Below are 24,915 nucleotides of genomic sequence, written 5' to 3'. Positions count from 1 at the left end.
CAGCCAATCTGACTTCTCGGTTGTTTTCAGTTCAGTTTCAAGGGAAATTGGCAACAATTGTTTCTATTTAAATCATAATAAAAGATAATATGAATTATAAACATATACAAAAATACGATGAAGGAGCTCTTCCATAGGGTGTTTGCTGGAGAGATAGCAAACTTAGAGCCCTCTGCTACCTTAAAATAATAAAGTAATAAAATACCAGAAGACTCAATAAAGTACGAGAAGATATCTCACACTTAATACAAAAATAATAATAGCAATAAATTACAATGGATAAAAAACCTACATTTATTCAAAACAAAAGGAAGGAAAAACAAATAAATAAATCTTAGAATCATAGGGCTGGAAGGAACCTTGGTTCAACCCCCGGCCCAAGGCAGAAAACCTTATACCATCCTTGACAAATGATTGTTCAATCTCTTTTTCAACACCTTCCTGTTCCATTGATTAATTGTTTTCACTGTTAGGGAATTGCGCCTTATTTCTAGGTTGGATATCCCTCTAATGAGCTTCCATCCTTCCATCCTTTGCTTCTTGTCCCGCTCAGGTTGATCCCCTCTTGACCCCCCCCTTTTCCTTGTGATAGCCCTCAGGTCTCCCCTGAGCCTTATCTTCATTAGGCTAAACATACTTACCGGTGTTTCCCTCAGCTGTTCATCATATAATTTAATGCCCCAACCCCTTATCCTCTTTGTTGCTGTTTGCACACTTTCTAGGGTTTCAGCATCTTTTTTGTGTCATGGTGACAAGAAGTGGGCACAGTATTCCAAGTGTAGCCTCACTTGTGAAGTATAGAGTGCTACTACCATTTTATTTTTATTTACTTGTTTATAACCTGCCTTTATTTTTACAAATAACTCATAGCGGCGAACATATGCAACACGCCTTCCTCCTCCTATTTTAATCATAACAACAATCCTTGAGGTGAGGTGGATTGAGAAAGAGTGACTGGCCAAACGTCACCCAGCTGGTTTTCATGAGTAAGGTAGGACTTGAACTCCGTTCTCTTGCTTTCTAGCCTGGTGTCTTAACCACGAGATCAAATTGGCTCTCACTTCCTTTGATGTTCCCTTGTTCTAAACGCTATCCCTCTGTTGATGCAGCCTAGGACTGCATTGGCTTTTTTGGCAGCTGCAGCTGACTCATACTTAAAATGATATTTAGATTCCTTTCACAATTATTACTAGGTTGAGCCAGTTACTGCCTATCCTGTACCTTTGCATTTCGTTTTTCTTGCCTAAGTGTAAGATATTACTTTTCTTACCACTAAACTGCAGCTTGTTAGACAGGACGCAATGCTGAAGTCTGTCAAGAATCTGAATTTTGAATGTACCTTCCAAAGTACCGTATTAGCAAATCTCTCCAGGTCGGTGTCATCTGCAAATTTGATGAACTCTTCTTTGATCCCTCCCCACTAGATCATCTGCTATGACATGGGTTGGGTTAAAAGATAGGTGTTGCTTTGCTTCTTTGTGGGCTAAGCAAATGGACTGTAGTGAGTCACATGATGTACTTTAGGGGAAAATACACCTGAGGATTGGGCAGAATTTGACCTTCATGTAAGAAGCCCTAGATATAAAATAAAAATCAAAGATGTACCCTATGTCTTCTCATGGTGCTGGAACACCTATTGAAGTGTTAGAGAATAGTTTATGGTAAATTTTCAGACTGCTTACAAGGATAGAACTTGAGACAGATGGGACTGTGTGTCGCTGGTTTGGCAGGACACCAGTTAAGAAAAGGGATAGCTAGCGTTACTAAATGTTAGTCAATTGTGAAAGAAAAAGATTATGGGAAAACGTATTCATGTATATGAATGATATATTAGGTATCTCTGGTTGTGCCTATGTGAATAAGAGAGGGCCATAAAAGAAGAGCCAGGGAAACAGAATGTGTTATTCACAGGAATGCAGATCTGCATATTTCATGGCGTGTTTTAAATGCTTGAGCTGCTTTGCTCTAAGCAATTTCTAAGATTGCAGATTTAAGGATTTTCCTCTTCTGATTGGTACAGCATGTACCCAGCTGTGGATTTTTTCAGTTCAAATCATACTTTGGTTTGAGGTCATAAGCATGGGACATCTGCATCCAGTTTTGGTCACCACGATGTAAAAAAAATGCTGAGACTCTAGAAAGAGTACAGAGAAGAGCAACAAAGAGGATTAGGGGACTGGAGGCTAAAACATATAAGGAATGGTTGCTGGAATTGAGTATGTCTAGTTTAACAAAGAGAAGGACGAGGGGGGACATGATAGCAGTGTTCCAATATGTCAGGGGCTGCCACAAAGAAGAGGGAGTCAAGCTCTTCTCCAAAGCGCCTGAAGGCAGGACAAGAAGCAACAGATGGAAACTAGCAACTTAGAACTAAGGAGAAACTTCCTGACAGTTAGAACAATTAACCAATAGAACAACCTGTCTCCAGAAGCGGTGAATGCTCCAACACTGGAAGTTTTTAAGAAGAGACTGGACAGCCATTTGTCCGAAATGTTGTAGAGTTTCCTGCTTGAGCAGGGGGTTGGACTCGATGATCTTCAAGGTCCCTTCCAACTACTACTACTACTACTACTACTACTTCTTCTTCTTCTTCTTCTTCTTCTTCTTCTTCTTCTTCTTCTTCTTCTTCTTCTTCTTCTTCTTCTTCTTCTTCTTCTTCTTCTTCTTCTTCTTCTTCTTCTTCTTCTTCTTCTTCTTCTTCTTCTTCTTCTTCTTCTGCTTCTTCTTCTTCTTCTTCTTCTTCTTCTTCTTCTCCTCCTCCTCCTCCTCCTCCTCCTCCTCCTCCTCCTCCTCCTCCTCCTCCTCCTCCTCCTCATGTTCTAGTATGGTGGTATTGATGGTCTGTTACTGTCTTTGGTGTTATAGCCTATGAGTTCATTCTGGATCATTTGCAAGGATTGTCAATGGAGGACTGAATCTGAAAATCTGATACTTTCATGGGCAAAAAGTATTATCTTTTTATAGAAAGTTATTTGGTAAAATAAAATGTGAATTCAAATTATTTTTTTAAAAACATGGTTTCTGAAGTATGATGGCTTTTTTATTATCAAGGATTTAGTAATAAGACATACTGTATAATTACAGTATTTCTTATATCACAGGTGAGGGCCACTTTATTTGTTATTTCAATTTATATGGTTTCTAATCTGAGATATATGACTCTGGGTTACTCACACAAATCCAAAATAAATCTTCCTATCATTTTAAGTGTTCAGTAGAATCTCTTCACAGGGTGCTCTCCTCATATGAAGCGAAGACTGTATGAAGCAGAAAACAAGCCTCATTAGTTGTGACCCCAATTGTGACATAACTTTCCTTGAAATATTTTTGACCCCCTTCCTTTCTTGCTTTTAGAATAATTTTGAAAACCTTTCTTCTTTGAGTCCAAGTGGGAAGAGAAAGTTGTAATTTTTTATTGTTATTTTTCTCATTTTTACTGAGGTCACTCTAGTCTAGCCGTAAGATTGCTTTGGGTATTCTTGAGCACTGTCAAGAGTTGTGTTATTGATGTAGTACAGAACCTATGTTAAATACATGTCCTGAAAATAATCTTATGCTTTCTTCTCCTTCCCTTTGTGTTCTTCAGGGACTCCAACCGTCATGTTAAGATAAAGCAGAAAGGTGCAGTGCTGAACATGCTAAAGAGGCTGGACAAAATAAGGTTCAGAGGACATAAGAGAGATGAATTCCCGGACTTAGCAGAGTCTCCCAATGCTTCAGATACTGAATGTGGAGATGAAATCCCTATGAAAATACCTCGTACATCAGGCTATGATGATCTGAGAGACACTGTAAGTCTTTAAGATGCTTGCACATTTTATTGCTGTTGTTTATTTTGAAGAAACAAGCCTGAACAATCTGAATGGAAGAGAACCTGTGGCAGAAGAAATACACACATTAAAAACCTTACTAGGCCTAGAGCGTGGAAAGCAAAAATGGAGGGAGGATTTTTGCCTTGTCACCTTTCATCAGCATTCTTTTTTGGGGAAGAAGGGGCTTATTAAGTATTCTTTCCATTATTCCTTTAGTTCTCAGGATAGCTGGGTGTAATTCGAGTGCTTTGGAATTGATGGATACAAGTTTTCCTGGTCTATTTCAGATGGCTTCCTTTTAGTGCTATGAAGAACAAAAGTGATTGATATTTTCATTGGAACTATGATATATTTCAAGGGAAGAATATTTTCCCTTTTGGCCTATAAAAATGGAAACCACAAAATCCTGTGGCTCCTTGTGCACCCACCCTGAGGCCATAAAATTAAATCCTTACATCAATTAAAGTAAAATTATATTTCCTAGTTTAGTTTTTCTTGTTGGTCCCCATCTATACATTAAACTTAGCTATATTTTGTTTTCCTTAAGAATTCATTAATCCATTGCCCATCCAATATTAGTTGATATTATTGGGAATTATATTTCAGTATATCTGGAGATTTTCTTAACAGAGGAGTATAATACACTCAGACTGGGTATATATTTATTTTTTGATTTAATTTAGGTTTTTTAAAGAATTATTATTGATGTACTCACAAATTGTAAGTGAGGTAGTTTTATAAATTTCACAAATAAATGAATAAACAAACCAAACTAAAAAAATCAGGCATGCCTACAGTATGCATGCAATAATATATTCATTTATATCTAAATATAATTATAAAGAACTTGGAATTTGATGCAAAAAGTTGTTAGAAGGAGGATGGCGTATTTTAACTTTCTTGCTGTCTGTACACTGATTGGATGTGGAGATCCCCTGAAAGGCAAAAATGCAAATATAAAGAGAAGTGACTATGGTTCTTCTCATCTTTCTGAGATATGAATCTATATTGAGAGTCTGTATTGGACCTTGAGAGAAGAGCTTCTTTGTCAGAGAGATTAGAACCAAACATGATTTTTTTCCTAAATTCAAGTTTGAAAAAGAATATATATAAATAACAATTTAGTAAAAACTTAATATCTTTTATTTTATTTGAACTAACATGGACTTTAAACCTGGAACAGCCGAAGGCAGCTAAATTGTACTAATACGATAAAGGTTTACATTCAAAGCACAGTGAAAGTAATGAGATCTCTCTAGTGGCTGTTCTAAAGTGTTGTGGACTTGCTTGCTCCAAACTCCTCAGTTAAAAATAACTTGCTCTGTGCCATGTCATGAAAAGAAAGTGGATAGATGAGCTCTTACATTAACTCCACGATGTGACCTTGAAATGTGAATTGGAAGGTTCATCAAAGCAAAGCATTCCCAAGGCTAGTATTGTTAAGTTTGTTTTCCCTGTTGCTGGTTCTCTCACAAACCTAAAAACATTTTACTTCTTTCTGATCATTTTGTATGTGTTTTAGTTCTTAAGTTCATATTTTGTTTTATTTGTTAGCTCTGAGATTAGTTGAAAATCCTGAGTGATTTTTTTTTCTTTAAATGGCTATGTTCACAGAGCTCCCTAAATTTCATTGAATAAGCCACAGCTGACGAGGTTCTCATTTCACCATATCTCATAAACCAGGGTTGGTTTACCAAACACAGTGGCTGAGTTTATTTAATGATTAAGCCAAAATCAGACAACTCACATAATAAAGCACTGAATACACTCAGTCAATAGTTTATTTATTTATTATATTTGTATCCCACCATTCATCTAGGAGAGGTTTAGGTGCTGTATTACTTTTTTCTGATTTTCTTGTACAATAACAATTCCTTGAAAAAGGTTCAGCTGAATTAGTGACTGGCTGAAGGTCACCAAGTGAGCTTCCAGACATCTAATTGAATGTGAGTCTTCTTTGTATCACTCCAGCATCTTAACCATTGTGTCTCAGAAGCTTTTTTTTTACATTCCTGGTATAATCAGATCTGTTCTTAACTTTTAACTCTCTGTGATTCAGCCTCTGTGTATCTCCAGAACCAGCTCTCTTATTCTCTGCACTTATCTCAAGAACCCTATGTGAGTTGAGGTCCCACCCTATGTGAATTAAGAAGCACTCCTTCTTAATAATGACCTGCACTGGAGCAGTGTCCTGTACTGACCTCAATCAAGCTAGCCTTTCTTAAGATTGTTAAAACTGCATATTCCATTAAAAATCTAGCGTTGATGGGGGATTCAGGTTAACTATTATATTTTGGTGATTTGTTGTTTTGGGGAGTTTTGTTTGTGTTGGTATTGTTATTTTAATGGCTCTGAGGTAAGTGGTATACGAAGTTTGTATGTTTGTATATTTCAAGGAACATTGCTTTTGTTGCCATATCTGCATGCTAGTAAGCTGGCTACAGCTTCTCTTGTAGTTTTTCAAATTCCCCCATTTTTCAACCTGACTGTTGAGAATCATTGCATAATATGTAGGTGGGATGTGACTGGAGAAAAGGGTTTGTTGCACCAAATATAGACTAGAGGCTTGTTGGGAATAGAAGCTTTCCAACATTTTGCTGAAGTTTAATTTTAATTAATGTTGGTGCTGCTGGGTTTAATTGTTTCGCTGTCTCTTAAAACTATGTGTTGCACAATTCCCTCTCCGACAATTTTTAACTGAAGGGTAGAATATTAATTGCTGAAATAATTCTTTTCTGCCTTATAGCACATGAAGTGCTAAAAAAAGCATCCCAATCAGAAAAATATTGAAATTCATAAAACAGTGACAGTTGCAATGTTAATTTCTGCAGCAGTACAGTCACTTGGACTTCAGGGATAAAAGGGCATTTGGGAACAGAGTATTAACTTAGCATTTGCAGGCAGTTCCTTAAAGCAGCTTTTCCTGGGATTGTGCAGTCATCCTCTGCAGTCATCCTCTGCAGACATGTTCATGGTGTTTTGGACAGGGGCTCCATATGCACCTGGCGTGCTCGGAAGAATATTTTCTGTCTTTAATCCACGTGCTATTCAGCCCTATCAACTTCTGATTTGAGCTGTTGTTGGTGAAACACTCAGCCAGGAAGGAGAAATAGTTTTGAGTCCTTGCAGAGCCACAAGAGATTCAGAATGGACACTCCCTCCCCCCCCTTAAGCTTCATAGAGCCTTATCTATCTGTTCTCAGGCTAAGGCTGCCAGTCTGAGGAGAGTCCTGTATTGTAAGCAGAATATGATAAAGTAGTAAGCTTGAACTCTACACATGAGTGTGATTGCTTGGGCCTTACAGCTATGTAAGTGTAGAGAATAAAGAGAAAAGTAGAGAATAAAGTGTAGACCCTTAAAGAGAGGGGAAATCCATCACCAAGGCAACAAGCAAACATATTGCTTAAGCTTAAACAATGAAAATGAAACAATGAAGGTATTTGTAAGCATCTTAGGCATACGGCCACCTAATTCACATGAGTACAACAAAGGGAAGAAGTAAAACACAGTCAGATGTGGATGATTCTGTTATTATGTCCAATCTTAATAAACAAAAAGCCATTTTAGTCTTAATGTGGATTTATCGAACTGATCTACATCTTGAGGCTGACTTTTTTTCCAATTATTTATTCATTACACTATTAAAATTTCTGTTCCATTCCAGTTCACACTGGCTTTGAGCAGCGTTCAAGAAACCACATGCAATGCATTAAAAACAAACAAAACACAACATAAATAATATAGTAATAGTGCCCTCTTTGTCAGGGCAGGCCCAAACCAACCCCCCCCCCAACTATGTGAAATATTTGTGTTTTTATGGACATAGGAAATGCAACAGAGGAAGAGTTCCTGGTGTGCAAGGACAAGAGATGCTACCACTAAAACAGTTCCAGAACCTTTAATGTTTCATTTAGAAATTACCTTGAAAGACATTTAAAGGTCAAAGTGAAGTCATATTTATGATTTTTTGGGTGTCCAAGAGATATAATGGGTAAAGCAAGGATGGAGTGGATGGAATAGATTTTCATAGACTCATAGGGCTGGAAGAGACCTTGGAAGTCTTCTAGTTGAATCCCTGCTCAGGGCAGTGGACCTTATATGGTCTTGGACAAATAGTTATGCAGACTGTTCTTGAAGACCTCCAGCAATGGAGCACCCACAACTCCTGGAGGCAAGTTGTTCCATTGATTTTCCTCACTATCAGGAAATTTCTCCTTAGATCTAGGTCCAATCTCTTTTTAACAAGCTTTCGCCCATTACTTCTTGTTCTACCCTCAGGTGCTTTGAAGAATAAGTTGACCCTCTCTTCTGTTTGTTAGGGTAGACCTACTTAGTTCCCTTAACCATTCTTTGTATAGTTTAGCTTCCAGACACCTTTTCATCTTTGTTGCTCTTCTCTGTGACCTCACTAGTGCAGTATAAAACAGTATTATCACTTCTTATGATAATACTTAAAAGGACATTATCCTTTTGTTGATACTGCCTAGGACTGCATTGGCTTTTTTGGCAGCTGCAGCACATTGATTGCTCATAAATCCCATAAATCCCTCTCTCCAAGGGAGTTGAGCCAGTAACTGTTGAGCTATTTGCTGCCTATTGTATACCTGTGCATTTGATTTTTCATGCCTAAGTGCAGGTCCTTACTTTTCTCACCACTGAACTGCCCCATGTTTTAAGTTTGTCAGGTTCTTTTTGAGTCTTGACTTTATCTTCCAAAGTGTTAGCAATTCCCCCAGCTTGGTGTTTTCTGCAAATTTGATGAATTCACCCCTCTATCTCCTCATCTAGATCATTTATGATGATGTTGAAGAGCACCAGGCCCAAGAGAGAATCTTGAGGTTACCCCACTGCATGCTTTCCCCTTATAGATATAGTTCCATTGAGGCTTACATGCTGGGCATGATTGGTCAGCCAATTGCAAATCCATTTCTTGGTGGTACCATCTATTCCACATTGTTATCTAATCAAGAAGTAGGCTGTGGTCTACTTTGTCAAATGGCTAACTGAAGTGCAAGTATACTATGTGCACAGCATTTCACTGATCCAGTAATTTAGTCACTTTGTCAAAGAAGGAAATAATGTTTTTCTGGCATGATCTGTTTTTAAGTAAGCCATGTTTTCTTCTAGCAAATGCCTTGTTTGTTTCTAGGTACTCACTTGATTATCTTTTCCAGGATTTTCCCAGGTTTTGATATCAAGCTGAGTGGTCTATAAGTTCCAGGATCCATTTTCCTTCTTTTAGTAGATTGGAACAATATCAGCTCTTTTTTTAATCTTCTGGTAGTTCCTCTATGCTACAGGAGCTTTGAAAGATTATATTCAGTGGCTCTGATATTATATCTTCTAGGTCCTTTAGAATCCTGGAATGTAAACCATTATTTTTTGGGCCAACCTCAAAAAATAAAAAATCCGAGTGTTGCCTTGGTAGTGGCCCTTTCCTTCTATCTCTCAAAGCCATTCCCAATGCCCATTACATCATCTCACAACAATCAATAAAAGCAATAGAATAAAAACGGAACAATACTTTTCACCAGGCTTCAGACCAACCAAACTATTAACCTTCTGACTCCACCCCCATTTTAGCCTAATGCTTATGTGATGAGTCAGGTCGTCATGGCTTTTGAAAGGCTAGAAGGGTAGGATCTCCTTAAATTTCAGATGGAAGGCAATTTCAAAAGGCTGGGAGAGCTAAATGGAAAGTGCACTTCCAAGATCTCATTTGGGTCCTGAGAAATAACATTGTTTACCTAAAAGGAACTCACAATACATCAACTCTGCCAGCACTTACAGGCTTGGGAGAAACCATAGGCTTAATTACATAAAGCTTTATGTAGGGCTTGTATTGTAGTTTTTATGTGATTCCTTTGTCAAATTATTAATAAGTTGTGCAGTTTTCAAAATTAGAAGAGAGAAGGTGACTCTAGAAGACTGGGTTGTTCCTACTGAATAGTCTGGCTCAAAATTAAGTTTGACTGAGTTCCTTGAATCCTACTCCTAGATAAATCAATATAAAATTATAGCTTGGGAAGGCACTGAACTCAGGGTACTTCTGAACACGCATGTATAAGATTGCAATGCTAAATGTCCCTTTCCTCAATAATTATGTGAAATTCTTGCCTTCGTTTATAATTTAAAGTCATTTCTGCTTCATCTAATAGAATAGAATAGAATAGAATAGAATAGAATAGAATAGAATAGAATAGAATAGAATAGAACAACAGAATTGGAAGGGACTTTGGAGATCTTTTTTTTTTTATTAAAGAGTTTTATAAATTTTACAAAAAATAAGAAACAATACAAAAACAAAAAACAACATATACAAATAAAAAACAAACATTACCCAACAAAACCCCCCTTCCCCCACCCCTACCCAAACCCCCCCTTCCCCCCCCCCAGGACCTCCCAGAGCAGAATATAGGCTTAATTAAAGAAAAAGTTAAAAAAATTTATAAAAAAAAGAATATAAAATAGAATATATATATATATATATATATATATATATATATATATATATATATAAAGTTAAAAATTATGAAAAAACTATATATTTTTTTATATCAAATTTAAATTGTATGAATTTTATCCATTTATCCCAAACAGCAAGAAATTTCTCTTGCGTTTGTCCCTTTAAGAAAGCCGAAATCTTTGCCATTTCCGCCAAATGAGACACTTTAAGAAACCATTCCTGCAATGTAGGCAAAGATTCCTTCTTCCAATATTGTCCTACTAACAGCCTCGCAGCTGTTATCAATTTAACATCAATATAACCTCCTTTGTATCACAATCAGTAACTATACCTAACAAAAATAATTGTGGAGTAAATTTTACCCTCCTTTTAAAAATTCTCTGGATATTCCACCATATCTTAATCCAGAATGCTTTTATCTCTCTGCACGACCACCAAATATGATAATAAGTAGCATCCATACAACCACATCTCCAACATTTAGGTTGTAAGTCAGGGTACATAAAAGACATTTTTTGTGGATCAAGGTGCCATCTATAAAACATTTTATAAAAATTCTCCCTTAAGTTCTGTGCTTGTGTAAATTTGACATTTCTCACCCAAATAATTTCCCAGGTGTCCAATGGAACTGGCTCACCAAAATTCTGCGCCCATCTAATCATACAATCTTTAATTAGTTCCGTTTCTGAATCCAATTCAACTAAAACCCCATAGATCCTCTTAATGTGGGTTTGTCTTTGATCCTTCACTTGCTTAATAAGATTTTCATCTTCTCTGTGAAAACCCACCTTACAGTCTATCTTCCATCTATCTAATAATTGCCTATATTGGAACCAAGAATAAATAATATTTTCTTGTGCTAACTCTTCCCGTAATTTTAACTGCCAATTTTGTCCATCCCATTTAAGTAACTGTCACTTTGGAGATCTTCTTGTCCAACCCCCTGCTCAGGCAGGAAATTTTGTACCATTTCGGACAAATGGCCGTCCAGTCTCTTCTTAAAAACTTCCAGCGTTGGAGCATTCACAACTTCTGGAGGCAAATTGTTCCACTGGTTAATTGCTCTAACTGTCAGGAAATTTCTTCTTAGTTCTAGGTTGCCTTTCTCCTTGATTAGTTTCCATCTGTTGTTTCTTGTCCTGCCTTCAGGTGCTTTGGAGAATAGCTTGACTCCCTCTTCTTTGGGGCAGCCCCTGAGATATTGGAACACTGAATCTAAGAACTCTGCGTTGATGTGTCTAATATACTGTGCAGTTAGATTAATATTTTATGGGGACAAAAATGAGTTCTAAGCAAGTGTAACTTTCCATTTGCGTGGCCGGGTGTGCTAATAAGAAAATGAGATTGATGGGGGAACATAGAAATTTGGGGTAAAAATAAAAGCCCAAAATATAACTTGTTACATCATTTTTATTGTTGAAGCATTGCCATTTATAATTAATAGGGGATCGGGATTAGAACTGATTGTGGTATTATATCCAGAACTAAATTCTGTTACATTATTTCTGGAATACTTGATAGTGCCTCAATCTGCATACTTTTAACCCTGATTTCAGTAGCAGAAATACTTCTGATTCCAGTGGCTGTTTTTGAAGTATCACCATTTCTCAGAGCGCAGTAAAGCATTGAAGCAGATAATGGAGTGCAATTTTAGCCTTTCAAAGTGACACTAGCCAACCTGCCTATTTACTGTTAGGTCGGTCATTGATGTTATTTTCCACAGATGACTGCATAGCTAATCTTCCAGAAAGCAAGAAAAAGACAAAAACAGGAGTGATTCTGATTTCCTTTTTAACATGCAGAGACAAATAAAACTACTGCATAGGAATTCACATTCCTAAAATGTTGGAGGAATGGGTGCATGTAGAAAATTAATTTCTAGATATATGTATATTGAGTTCATTGACAGAAACTATCTACTATAAAATAGAAAGCTCTGTATGACTGCATTGTATGTCTGCATTGCATCTGAGATAATGAGCTTCACTATATTTAAATGTGCTATTCCCTATGAAAATGAAACACGTTGCAAATAAGGATTTTACTATTTAACGCATTTTTCAGTTTTACTTTCAGTGTTTGTGTATATATTATAGTTTTAAAAAGTGGGAAAAATGTGTATATATATATATATATATATATTCTGAGGTTTTCGTGGGTGTATATATGTATGTATGTGTGTGTGTGTGTGTATATATATATATATACACACATACATACATACATACATACAATTCATAGTGCTTGGTAAACAACGTGTTGTCTAGGTTCATTTGTTTTACTTAATAATAAAATTAAATTCCTAATCTCTACCTCGTTCCTCCAGCCATTGATAAAATATGTCCCATATTTGAAAATATTCTGTAACTTTTTTTTCTTTAATCTTCACCATAAGTCTATCCATTTCTGCATAGTCCAGTATTTTCTTGATTATTTCTTCTTCAGATGGCATTTCTTTATTTTTCCAGTGTTGAGCAAATACTGACTTATACTTTATTTTTGTACATCTCTTGCTACCATTTTCTCAGAAGAGGAAAACTATAATTATCAATGGCATTATATTTACCTTCAAGTGATACAATTTTTAACATCGTTATAACACACGGATATGTTTTAAAGCAAACTTTATTGTCTATATTTGTTTTTCCCACCAGGCATAACTACTGTCAGCTCCCATAATCACTACGCAACATGTTCTAATCCCAGATGCAGCTTTAGAAGCAATAATCTAGAATATTAATAGAATGACAATTATGCTCTTGACTATTAGCTTGTTCTTGATCTTTTTCATGCATAGGCATCTATTCTTACAAGATGTTTTAGCACTCACTCACCTTATTCATATACATCTCTTCCTTTCTTTAAATTTATACTGTAGTCCCCAATTTATGACCAATCTCTTAATGGCCGTTCAAAGTTTTGATGGACACCCCCCCCAAAAGCTACTTGAAACCTGGCTTCAAAGTCACAACATCACCCCTCTTGCAGTCATCTGACCACATTTTGGGTGCTTGGCAATGGGGTCATGTTTATAGATGTTTGCAGCACCCCAAGGTCATGTGGCCATGATTTATGACAGTTTTTCCAGAAAGCAGTCTTTATTTCTGGTTTCCTGAAAAAAAAAAACCCCGCCCATTAGCAAACAGTGGTCACTTAATGACCACCACATTTGCTTAATGACAGCCACAAAAAGGTAACAAAATCAGGCCCAGTCATGTGATGATCTTCTTTATGATAATCACAACTTACAACGATAATTGCCAGGCTCAATTACAGTAGCAATTCAAGGATATCCGGTGTAGCTTCTGTCTTGCTTGGCAATTAATGCACACATCCACCCACTGATAATTTATTTTTATGTACGCCCAAGTTTATATGAGAATATAAATCTGTTCCTGATCTTTGCAATGCTGCATTATCTGTCCTATTCTCTCTCTCCATTTTTTAAAAAGTTAATATCTCAAGGATAGCTATCCTTAGCAAGGTGGATAACTTGAAATGGCTGAGCAAATACAAATGTACTTTTCAAATAGACCGCTATTTGAAGTTACAACTGCCAAAACATCTAAGGGACATATTTACGCAAGCGAGATTCGAACAGCTCGACACAATGGTTAGATGTGGGAGATTCCATTCTATACCCTACAATGAATGTCTCTGCATTTGCGGAGCGCCAGAGGTAGAAGATCTGGCTCATATCCTATTTGATAGTTGCCTGTATAAGAGGGAGAGAGACAGGTACCTTGGTTTATATACCAAACGAATGATCCATTGTGATCCCCATATCAAAACAACTAACCTTATGTGCAGTCAGAATCTGAAAATAACATTTAACACAGCACAGTACTTAAGCAAAATGGTCCAGTTGAGATCTGCATATGTGGGACTGATTGCAAGGGTGACACCGAAATATAATTTTATCATATTTTATCTGTATCTTAAATTTTTGTATTCTATTCCAATTTCATTTTAGACTGTATTTTATCCCAATTTCATTTTATTTTATTCCAACATCATTTTAAATTGTATTTTATCTAATTCCATTTTAAATTGCTTTTATCAAATTTTAGTAATAATTTCTCTCTGGAACTTTGCACTTTGATATGGCCCAAGGCAAGGGCTAATCAATAAATAAAGAAAATAATATCTCAAGGATATTACAGTTGTGGAAATTTTAAACGTTACAGGTCTCTTTTCTCTCCTCACCCTTTCTGCTCCCCTTTCTTCTTTCTTACTCTGTGCTGCAGACTGTACTTGAATATGCATGAGAAAGGATTTATCCTGAGTGCAGCATATTCAGTTTACAGACTTCATAATTGTTTAAATGGTCCTTTTGAAACCGTGGCCCATAATTGACTTGGAAGGATCCGTATTTGGAGCAGGTTTCTAGCCAATCAGAGGGAGTTTAGATAATGACGGTTTGTGCTGCAGAAATCAAAGCATCTGCTCTGGAGGTCTGAGCAAGCGCAGTGATGCGAGACACGCCGTGAGAGATATGGTTTTTTTCATAAGCTTCCATTGATTCATTTCAGCAGCCTAATGCTATACAAAAGGTTTCTGGCTCTGCCCAGCTCTTGGTTTATCCCAAATAAACTAGTAAATAAAAATAACCATAGCTTATCTACTGTTTTATATTTTCATTTTGGAGTGTGTGTGAGGGGGTTGTGTGGCTGTTCTTGCTTCTTGTCCTGCAGAGATTGGATTCTGAGCTGCCAGGATCTTTTCTTTTTTCTTATACACCCCCTCCTTCCCTCCATAGGCTGGTCCTGGGACTGTCATCATGGCTACAGGAGTTCCCGATTATAACAGAACAGAATCTGACAGATTAAATGAGATCAAAGGCCACTTGGAAATTGCCTTGCTGGAAAAGCACTTTCTCCGTAAGTACAAAGACATTTAGTTTGGGGACTCGGTATTGTATATATATTTCCTCATTATTAGCTGATACTATGTTTTTAATTGACACGATCCTGTCATTCTGGGAAAGGTATATTTTAAGTTTCCTTATTTATAATTTGAAGTCCTAATTAGAAAGAAGTTTTCAGCAATGACTCAGGAAAGATTTTTTTGTTTAGTTAGAAGTATATGGTACACAATAACCTCCAAACTAGTTTGCTTTCCATTAGGTATAAATTCAGAATATTTTATGAATATTTTATGAATAGAAGCATGAATTGGATTATGATAATAAAAAAAGTCCATTTTTAGATTCTGTTATTAACATAGTTCTTTTAGGATTAGTAACAGTTTTTGTTTAATGGTTTAAGTGTTGGGGCTTAAGACTAGTTTGGCTTTGTTTAAATTGTACGTGCATTTCATTTCTGTTTATCAGATTTATTGGACTTGATGCAAACAATGAATTCATCTATTTGATATATTTTCAAGTATACTCTTTTAATTATGTACAGTATAAAATTAAGATACAAGCATTAAAAAGCAGAAAAGAACCATAGTCATTACAAATATGGTTGCAAGACAAAATAGTACAAGGAGATGCTATATTGTTATAGTATTTTGGATAATTAGGCAAATTGTAGCTGAATTAAGTAAAAACTTTTTGAAGCCAAAACATTCTCCCAAACATCATAAATCTCTGGTTCGAATGTACACAAGGAATGGCATCTTAAGTAATTATTGTGGAAACTGGAAATTTATGGGATACAGCATTAGTTTGTTTAAATATTTTGTTGATCTGGTAAGGAAAAACCCTGTGAAAAAAATGAAAAGTGTGCAAGTCTGCTAAATAAAAGGAATAGCAGGATTGATATATCTGATTTCATTGTATCGCTGAAGGTAATATCTACAGTATACTTAGATCTCCAAAACTGATCTTATAAAAATCCAGCAGCAATCCTCTATCTGCCTGTTTGTTGTGAAGAAGGGATAATACATCAGCCCTTCAAGGTAGTTCAGACAGGAAACCAAAACCATGAATACTAATATTACATTGCTAACACTTTGGAAGATAGACTCAAGGTTCAGTAGGATCTTGATAGACTTGAGGATTGGTCCCTATCCAACAAGGTACAGTTCAGTAATGAGAAAGATAAGATCTTGTGCTTAGGCAGGAAGACCAAACACTAACTATAGAATAGGTGTTATTTGGCTTAACAGTAGTAACTGAGAGAGGGAGACAGCAGTGTGCTGTAGCTGTCAGAAAAGCCAATGCAGTCCTAGGCTTTATTAACAGAGGGATAGAATCAAGGTCACATGAAGTATTAATACCACTTTTTAATGCCTTGGTAAGACCACACTTGGAATACTACATCCAGTTTTGGTCACCATGATGTAAAAAGGATGTTGGCACTCTAGAAAGAGTGCAGGGAAGAGCAACAAAGATGATTAGGGGCCCGGAGACTAAAACATATAAAGAATGGCTGCTGGAATTGGGTATGTCTAGTTTGATGAAAAGAAGGACTATGGGTGATATGATAACTGGGTTTCAATATCTAATAGGGAGTCAGCCTATTCTCCAAAGCATCTGAAGGCAGGACAAGAGGCAATGGATGGAAACTGATCAAGGAAAGAGCCAACCTAGAACCAAGGAGAAATTTCCTGACAGTTAAAACAATTAATCAGTGGAACAACTTGCCTCCAGAGGTTGTGAATGCTCCAACACTGGAGATTTTTAAGAAGAGATTGGACAACCATTTGTCTGAAATGGTATATAGCTTCCTGCCTGAGCAGGGGGTTGGACTAGAAGACCTCCAATGTCCCGTCCAATTTTGTTATTCTGTTATTCCGATTGTTGGAGTACAAGACCTAGAGGACTCCTCCTAACCCTACATTCTATGTCTATTAAACTTGTAAGTCTGAAGGTACAGATTTCCCTCTATTACTTTTAACCACTTGATCTCTTATGGCGAGTTCTACCAAAGTTTCTTTTTCTAACAATTAAGCCTCTGGAGCAGGGGTTCTCAACCTTGGCAACTCTGGAGTCTCCTCTCTCTCTTGTCTAGGATGCTCAAGGTCACTTGTACATTCCATTACACATATACATTAGCATCCTGTGTATAAGAGGAAAATATTGTGCCATCTGGGAAAAACCAGATGCATTCAAGATGCTTGGTAATATCTACCTTGATATAGATTGAATGAATAGCCTCATACTGAAAAGTTTCTCCGAACACTCTTCAGAAACCTTAGTTGGTTTTTAGATGGTTAGATTGAGAAGGATATGTGACTAGCTCCCACGCTACCTTATTTTAAATGACAAGTGAAGACATATTTGTTCAACCAGCCGTTTGCAGGATGACAGCTTCTCTAGGATTAGTCTTTTCAACTGCCTTTTAAAAATAAATTTAATTTTAATTGCTGTTTTCTTGTTTTTCTTGGCTGCAGAAACAGTTTATTGAAAAGACTTTTGTTGTTTTGTTGATACATTGCTCTGTATTCCTAGGGAAGCAGAAGTATAAAAACAAAAACCCAATAGCAATAACAATACTAATAACAATAGCAGTTAGACCAGTGATGGCGAACCTTTTAGAGACCGAGTGCCCAAACTGCAACCCAAAACCCACTTATGCGTCGTTGAGTGCTGGGTGGGTGTGGCCAATTGGGTGGGCATGGCCAATTGGGTGGGCATGGCTGCGGTAGTAACGGCAGACTGGGTGGGACTAAAAAGTTCAATCAATCAATTCCAACTTTGCAAGATCTTTTTTTTTCCTGGGAGAAGTTGAAATTGACTGATTGATTGAACCTTTTTTTTTTTTTTTGCACATGATGGCGGAGGCCTAAAGCAAAAAGGTTTTATAAAACCCAGCTGAAGGCCTAGGACTGGGGCGACGGCGCGTGTGCCCACAGAGAGGGCTCTGAGTGCCGCCTCTGGCACCCGTGTCATAGGTTCGCCACCACAGACTCATATATCACCCCATAGAGCTTTATAGCCCTCTCTGGGTGGTTTACAATGTCAGCATATTTCTCCCAACAATCTGGGTCCTCAGTTTACTGATCTTGGAAGGATGGAAGGCTGAGTCAACCTTGAGCCCCGTCAGGATTGAACTCCATGTTGTAGGCAGAGTTATTTATCCCCCAAAGTTATTGAAGTTCTTTCCACACTGAACTTAATATGTCTGTAGCTTTTATTTGCTTCTTTTACAATTTTTTTGTTATATGTTTCTTTTTAATTTTCTTTAATTGTAAGCTACTAGAGTTGTGGAACTGGGCAGCCTCAAGACTGAAAAATTAAATTAAATGAAGATTGTGATTAAATTAAATGAAGAGTGGGACAAAAAGTAATGGGTGGAAGATTATTAAAGAGATATCCAACCTGGAACTAAAGAGAGATTTCCTGACGCTGAGAACAGTTACAATAGAACAGCTTGCTTCCTGGAATTATGGGTGCTCCCTTGCTTGAGGTTTTCAAGAAAAGATTGGACAACCATTTATCCAGAATGGAATACGTCTCCTGCCTTGGATAAGTGCTTATGGGTGTTCTTTGTAATTAATGAGCTGTTACAAGAAAGTTTGTGGAATGAAAAATAATTAAGCAAAGGTAGGACTCCTGTGTGGAATGTTGAACTCTGTAGTAAAGAAAATTCAGCATGGGAACATAGACTCAAATAAAATAATCTGCCAATTCCTCTTTCAGTTCCCCAATTATGTGCAATAAGAATGAACAAATCACGTGTTCTTTGGGAATTGTCTGTCTCCTAGTCATTGATACATCTCATCTATATTTCCTCTCTAAGCCGGCTCATGCAGTTCTTAATGTTCCCTGTCCTATAAGCTATGTTCAAATTGAACCCTGGATGGTTTTTTTTAAATTTCTGCTGAGGCCACTTTCAATGGATCAGTTGACAGCTAATCATATCAAATAAAGTGATTTGGCTTTGCTGACCTACATTACCTCTTTGGCTCTCTTAATGCCTGGCACCTCACCAACTACGGTAGAATTCTGCTACAGAGCTAGGATGCTCTTATAATTATAGTACTCTACTGTGCCCTTCTGCTTAAGGCTAATAAACAGTTTGTTAACAAAATAATTAAATTTGTTTGATCATTTTCTAGAAACTAAACATGAAGTATCATGCTTTTATCCAGCATGGCCTAACCAAAATATGTATAGCAAGTGCTAAATAAAACTCGTCTCTTCTTTGGAAGGCCTGTTAGATTCCTTCCTTCCTTCCTTCCTTCCTTCCTTCCTTCCTTCCTTCCTTCCTTCCTTCCTTCCTTCCTTCCTTCCTTCCTTCCTCCCTCCCTCCCTCCCTCCCTCCCTCGAATAATATAATTGCCATACCAGTAGTAAAAATGTAAATTGGAAGAAAGGTAAAACAATAGAAAGAAAGAGTGAAAGGTGCCAAAAATAGAAAGGGAAATAATAAAAAGAGAAATTTTATGTATTAATTTATTAAATTTAAGTGCCACTCATCACACTATACCAAGTGTTTCTTTGGGAGAAATAAAAAGGAAATAAAAATAAGAATATAATGAAGAAAAACAAAAGTAATATATAAAGAAATGACTTCCAACTTTCATCCTTTAGACTTTCAAAAGTCTAATTTTTTTAGCAATTTAAAATATAACAAATGATCTTTTTCTCCCATACTCCATCTATATCTACAAAAAAAACAAACAAACCTCAAATCCTCATCATTTCAGTCCTGATCAGGAAAAGTCCATTAAGTATTACCAGTGGTAACAACATATCTATTTAACCTTTAGCCTTAGTAAGACCGCATTTGGAATACTGCATCCAGTTCTGGGCACCACAATATGAAAAAGATGTTGAGACTCTGGAAAGAGTGCAGAGAAGAGCAACAAACCAACTTTATATTCCTTACGTTTACTTCTAATAATCTTAATCCATTCAAATGTCATAGTACTTGATTTCTTTTCATTTTTTCTCTGACTGTTCTCATGAGATTATTCAAAACTTTACTAAATCTCTTTTTTAAATCAAATATAGGAAAATTATCCATGTGATGCTCTTAGTTTATGGTTTCCATATCTGTTTTAATTACTAAGACATCAGTCGGTTTCTTTTGTATGGCCAGTGTAACATCATTTTCCATGTCATTCTTGTAGCCATTTGTAAATCCACTTTCAACTCTGGCAGGTAAAATTTGTTCCCTTTCCATAACATCTTTTAGACCCAATTCTTCCATAGATACAGATGTGTCTGTTGACACTATTAATTTCTGGGTCCATTTTTCAAAAATATGCTTTACTATGTCCAATGTTAGAACATTTTGTATCTTTGCCCTTTGCCTTCATGTTCTTTTAATGACCTTTTAAGAATTGTTTACTCAACTACTAAGCTTATAAACGCAGGTGGTAAATGGCAGAAACCAGTTCAGGCTATTTATGAATCACGCCAGGCGTGTACTAGTTCTAAGATCTTTATTCTGATGCCCTACTGTTATTTGAAACTCTGGGCAAGCAACATTTTTTTTAATATAGAAGGAAATAAATGACGTCAGAGTTGCTTATGTACTGCAATTGTTTTTTTTAAAATAGCTTTTATTTATCTGTTCCATTTGCTAGTGCAGGGGTGTCAAACTCAATTTCATTGAGGGCCGCATCAGCATTGCGGTTGTCCTCAGGGAGGTCCGGGTAGGTGTAGCCAGGGTAGGCACAGCCTACTGGGTGGGCGTGGTTGGAGTGGGTGTGGCCTACTGGGTTGGCATGGCCAGCTCTACATCGTTCGCGTCAAAGGTCCCTGTGGGGGCCTGGGCAGGAGTGGGATAGATCTGAGGGTCTCTGGCAGAAGGGGTGGGACCAAGGCATGGTCCACTGGAAGAGCCTGCCAAAACCCCTCCCCCGGAGCCTGTCAAGTCGGATATGTGAAGTAGGCGAGGGCCATTTGCTGGCCACTTCCAGGCGATGGTGCATTTCTTCATTCCTCACAAAGGGTGACACCTCCCCAGCATGCACCCAGGGGCTGGTCCCTTGTTTCCAGATGGCCTTGTGGAGCTAAAACTGAATGTGTTTTAGCATAGATGACCACCACAAAATTGTACATTGGCTCCCGGGTGGCCAGGGCCGGGACCAAGGCAGCAGGGGCCATTCTCTCACTGTTTTCAGGATGGCTACGCAGGCCACATGAAACCATGTTGCGGGCCGCATCTGGCCCCTGGGCCTTGTGTTTGACATGTCTGTGCTAGTGTATACCCAATAATTCTGGAATACATCCTATAGATGTCCCCTTTATTGTTAGCTCTTGGTCAGGCTTTCTTGATCTAATATTAGCTATTGCTTAAAATCTATTGAACCTTTCTTATGAAATCAGAAATTATCAATTGCACATAAAATGTATCATATTCCTAATCTTTGATACTGGGATAAACAATTCTGCCTGGAGTCTTTTCTTTAATATTAATATTACAAGGGCCTGACTATCTGGGGGATTATCTGTCTCCCATAGTATCCACTCATCCTGTATGATCCAACAGAATGATCCAACAGAACACTTCTGATCCCATTCCTCCTCTGTTATAGCACCAGTCCTGTGGAACAATATTCATATTGCCGTAGGTGAGGTGGCCTTTCAAATTTGGTAAATGCCTAAATATTGCATGATGCTAATGACATTTTCCCAGGTTTTAAGGTTCCCAGGTTAAAACAACAATAGTCGATGCCATTTGGCACAAAAATAATTGCTACTTTGACTTCTTCATACAGCCAGCCGGCAGTTAAAACCTGAATACAGTGAATCAGCTTATTGATGTTATGTGTAGTGCCTTCAGTGTTAACCAAACTTTAGGAGTATAAGAGCTAACTTCATGGAACTTCAAGTTATCTGTTTCATTCAGATCAAGGTATTTTTTACCCTCTTGTGAAATAGGGAGCCACCATTAATAATTGGCTCTATAGTTTAACAATACTAGTGTTTCTGACCTGATACATAGTTTCAGCATTTGCTTCAGTCTCCATATGAATGACAAGTTGTTAACACCTCTCATGCAATATTGACTATTGTGATTGGCAACAATAATCCAGAATATTACGTAGATCCACTTCCTGTTACTTCTTCATTCATTGATTCATTCATTTCTTTAAGAGGGCAGAGACTAATCCTTCTGGAAGCAAAGCAAGTAATTTAACCCTGAGCTGTGGGTTTCCTTAAGATGACAAGAATTACCCAAGAATTGGTTCTGTTATTTTTTTGTATTTAAAAGTTTTATAAATTTATTACAATATAAACCCCCCCACCCCCTACCCCCTCCCCCACTTCCCAGAGCCGATTACAGGATAAAAAATAAAATAAACAAACATAATCTAACTAACATAAACCGACTATACTATCAAACAAAACCATAACACACTTTAACTCCTTCTCCAAACAAATATTAATAAATTAAATCAAAGATAACAAGATAATTATAACTATTAATAATTATCTAAAATCTACTCAAAAGCAAGATGATACTTTTCAATCTCGTATTTCTTCTGAATATAATCAATCCATCTTCTCCAAACCATAATATATGGTTCTGTTATTAAAATGACAACCTGGCTGCAGTTTTACTCATGTTGTAACCCAAGGAGGCAGCCTGGTGTACTGGAATTGATGCAGAATATGGGTAGATGATATAGATTATGTAGCAATGCATGCAAAGCAATGTTGTCTATGTGACAAACAATAATTTTGTTCTCCTGAAGTGCTATAGATCAGGGGTCCCCAACCCCTGGTCCGTGGACCAGTACCAGGCTGCGGCATACCAGCAACCGGTCCGCACAAACAAGCAAAGCCCCATCCGCGAGATGCAGGCAGCACACAAAATCACGCCCCCTCTGGTCTGTAGAAAAATCTCTCTCCATGTAACCGGTCCCTGGTGTCCAAAAGGTTGGGGACCTCTGCTATAGATGCCTAATAATAGAGTTGTGAAGTCAAGAGTTTCACCCTTTTCCTGAATGAATTGTGTGAGAGTATTCATTTTTAATTCAATGATTCATGTAAAGGATGAGTCTATCTCTATTAGTTGAAAGAGCAGGGGCTTGGCTCTTACATAGGACTTTCTATGATAGAGTATCTTCAATAGTCCCAAAGGAACTTATGGCAGAATGTTGAAGATCCACAGGTAAGGATTCTTGATGTGTGATTTATTTTGTTAAGATATATTGTGATTTTAAAAAAAAAAACTTTTAACTATTCATGGGAGAATTGTAAGCTGCCTAGTATCTGATAGTTTGGAGTGGCACAAAACCTTCATAAGTAAGTCTATAATAAAAACATAATACCTGAATTATTTTTCTCCCCTTTTTAACAGAGGAGGAGCTAAGAAAGCTCAGAGAAGAAACCAATGCTGAAACACTTAAACAAGAGTTAGAAAAAGAACGCTTGAGGAGGACAGAACTGGAACAAAAAGTCAATGAAATTCTGAAAGCAAGGTAAAAAGAGATCTGTCTGCAAGGTAGAACGTAATTTGAGTTTTAAAAGAGAAAAATCTATTCCCAAAGGCAATGAATACATGTTTATATCTACCCCCTTATTTTTGTATGTTGCTTTGTAAGATGTTTCATTCCAAAAAGTGGGATATGAATGCAAGAAAATTGTCTTCTCTAACCCCCCTTTTTTCCCTTCTCACCCTGTCTTTTTTCTACCATAGAAATATGGAAAAGAAATACAAAATAGTACAATAGCATAAATTTTAGCGGCTTTTCTATGAGTATGCATATAAGGATAGCAGTAAAATAGCATCTGCTTCTGGAAGGCATTTTGCCAAGGGAAAAATGATTTGAACAAATGATTTGAAAGGGTCTGATCATCCATTTGTCTGGTGTAAATTACATTCTGTCACTACTTGTAGTTTACAAGCTGTGAGCAAGTTTTATCACATAACACAACTATAATTAATGCTAGCAGTGCCTTTTTTCTGGCAAATTGGGGGCTGTAATTGTGTTCGTTATTTCCTATATGACCACACTTATTATGTAGTCCTCAATGGAGCTAAATCTACATAGAGGGAAGCATGCAGTGGGGTATCTGAAAGTTCTTTCTCGGGCCCAGTGCTCTTCAACATCTTCATAAATGATTTAGATGGGGGACTAGAGAGGGAACTCCTCAGATTTGCAGACAATACCAAGCTGGGGGGAAATTTCCAACACTTTAGAAGATAATGACAGTGACTAGCAGATTGTGACAGTGATGATGTTATCTAGTTTGGGTAATGAAACATCTGCAAGAAAACAAGCAAGCTCAGAATGCACCAAGAAACCCTCATTTCAACCATGAGCTACAAATATTCTCCTTTATTGGTATCAAAGAATATCAGCCTCCATTGGTCTTCCCTAATCAGATGTGTTCTGGCTGGATTTGATGGAAGTTGTAGCCCACTGTTTCTTGATTACTAATCTCTGACTCTTATCATAAATGTGAACCACAGAAACTTAATACAGCATTTTTAAATTAGACTGATGACTATAAGAAAGAAAGCTTAGATGTATTTCAACTGACTTGGTTAATGGAAGTGAATACTGCAAGATTATGTGCAACCCTAATTTGTACTCTTGATTACAAAGACACACACTTGCTAATGCTGTAATAGTGTTTTAATGATTTATTCCAAAAGAATAATGAGACACGTGATTTGAGCAAGTTTTTCTTTCACCATTGTTGTATGGATATGGAGTATGCATGGATTCCCTCTCTCTTCCTAGGCAATGTTATTGGCTCAGTACAGGAGGAAAGAGAA

At 37.1% G+C, this 24,915-nt stretch overlaps 1 protein-coding gene across 4 annotated transcripts in view; it reads left to right on the top strand.

Moving 5' to 3' along the window:
• Positions 1-24,915, top strand: part of GRAMD4 (GRAM domain containing 4) — an 86,285-nt gene that overhangs the window by 33,178 nt on the left and 28,192 nt on the right. For all 4 annotated transcript variants that reach the window (XM_039341279.1, XM_039341280.1, XM_039341277.1 and 1 more), the window contains exons 2-4: positions 3,587-3,791; positions 15,039-15,159; positions 23,491-23,611. In XM_039341279.1, the coding sequence (XP_039197213.1) occupies positions 3,587-3,791; positions 15,039-15,159; positions 23,491-23,611 (447 nt within the window). The remainder of the gene's footprint in view (positions 1-3,586; positions 3,792-15,038; positions 15,160-23,490; positions 23,612-24,915) is intronic.

This window comes from Crotalus tigris, unplaced genomic scaffold (assembly GCF_016545835.1).
Source record: "Crotalus tigris isolate CLP2741 ecotype Arizona unplaced genomic scaffold, ASM1654583v1 scf7180000017764.6130737, whole genome shotgun sequence".
In the NCBI taxonomy this organism is placed as follows: domain Eukaryota; kingdom Metazoa; phylum Chordata; class Lepidosauria; order Squamata; family Viperidae; genus Crotalus; species Crotalus tigris.
The sequence above is the reverse complement of the archived record's forward strand: the minus strand, read 5'-3'. Positions and strand labels throughout refer to the sequence as shown.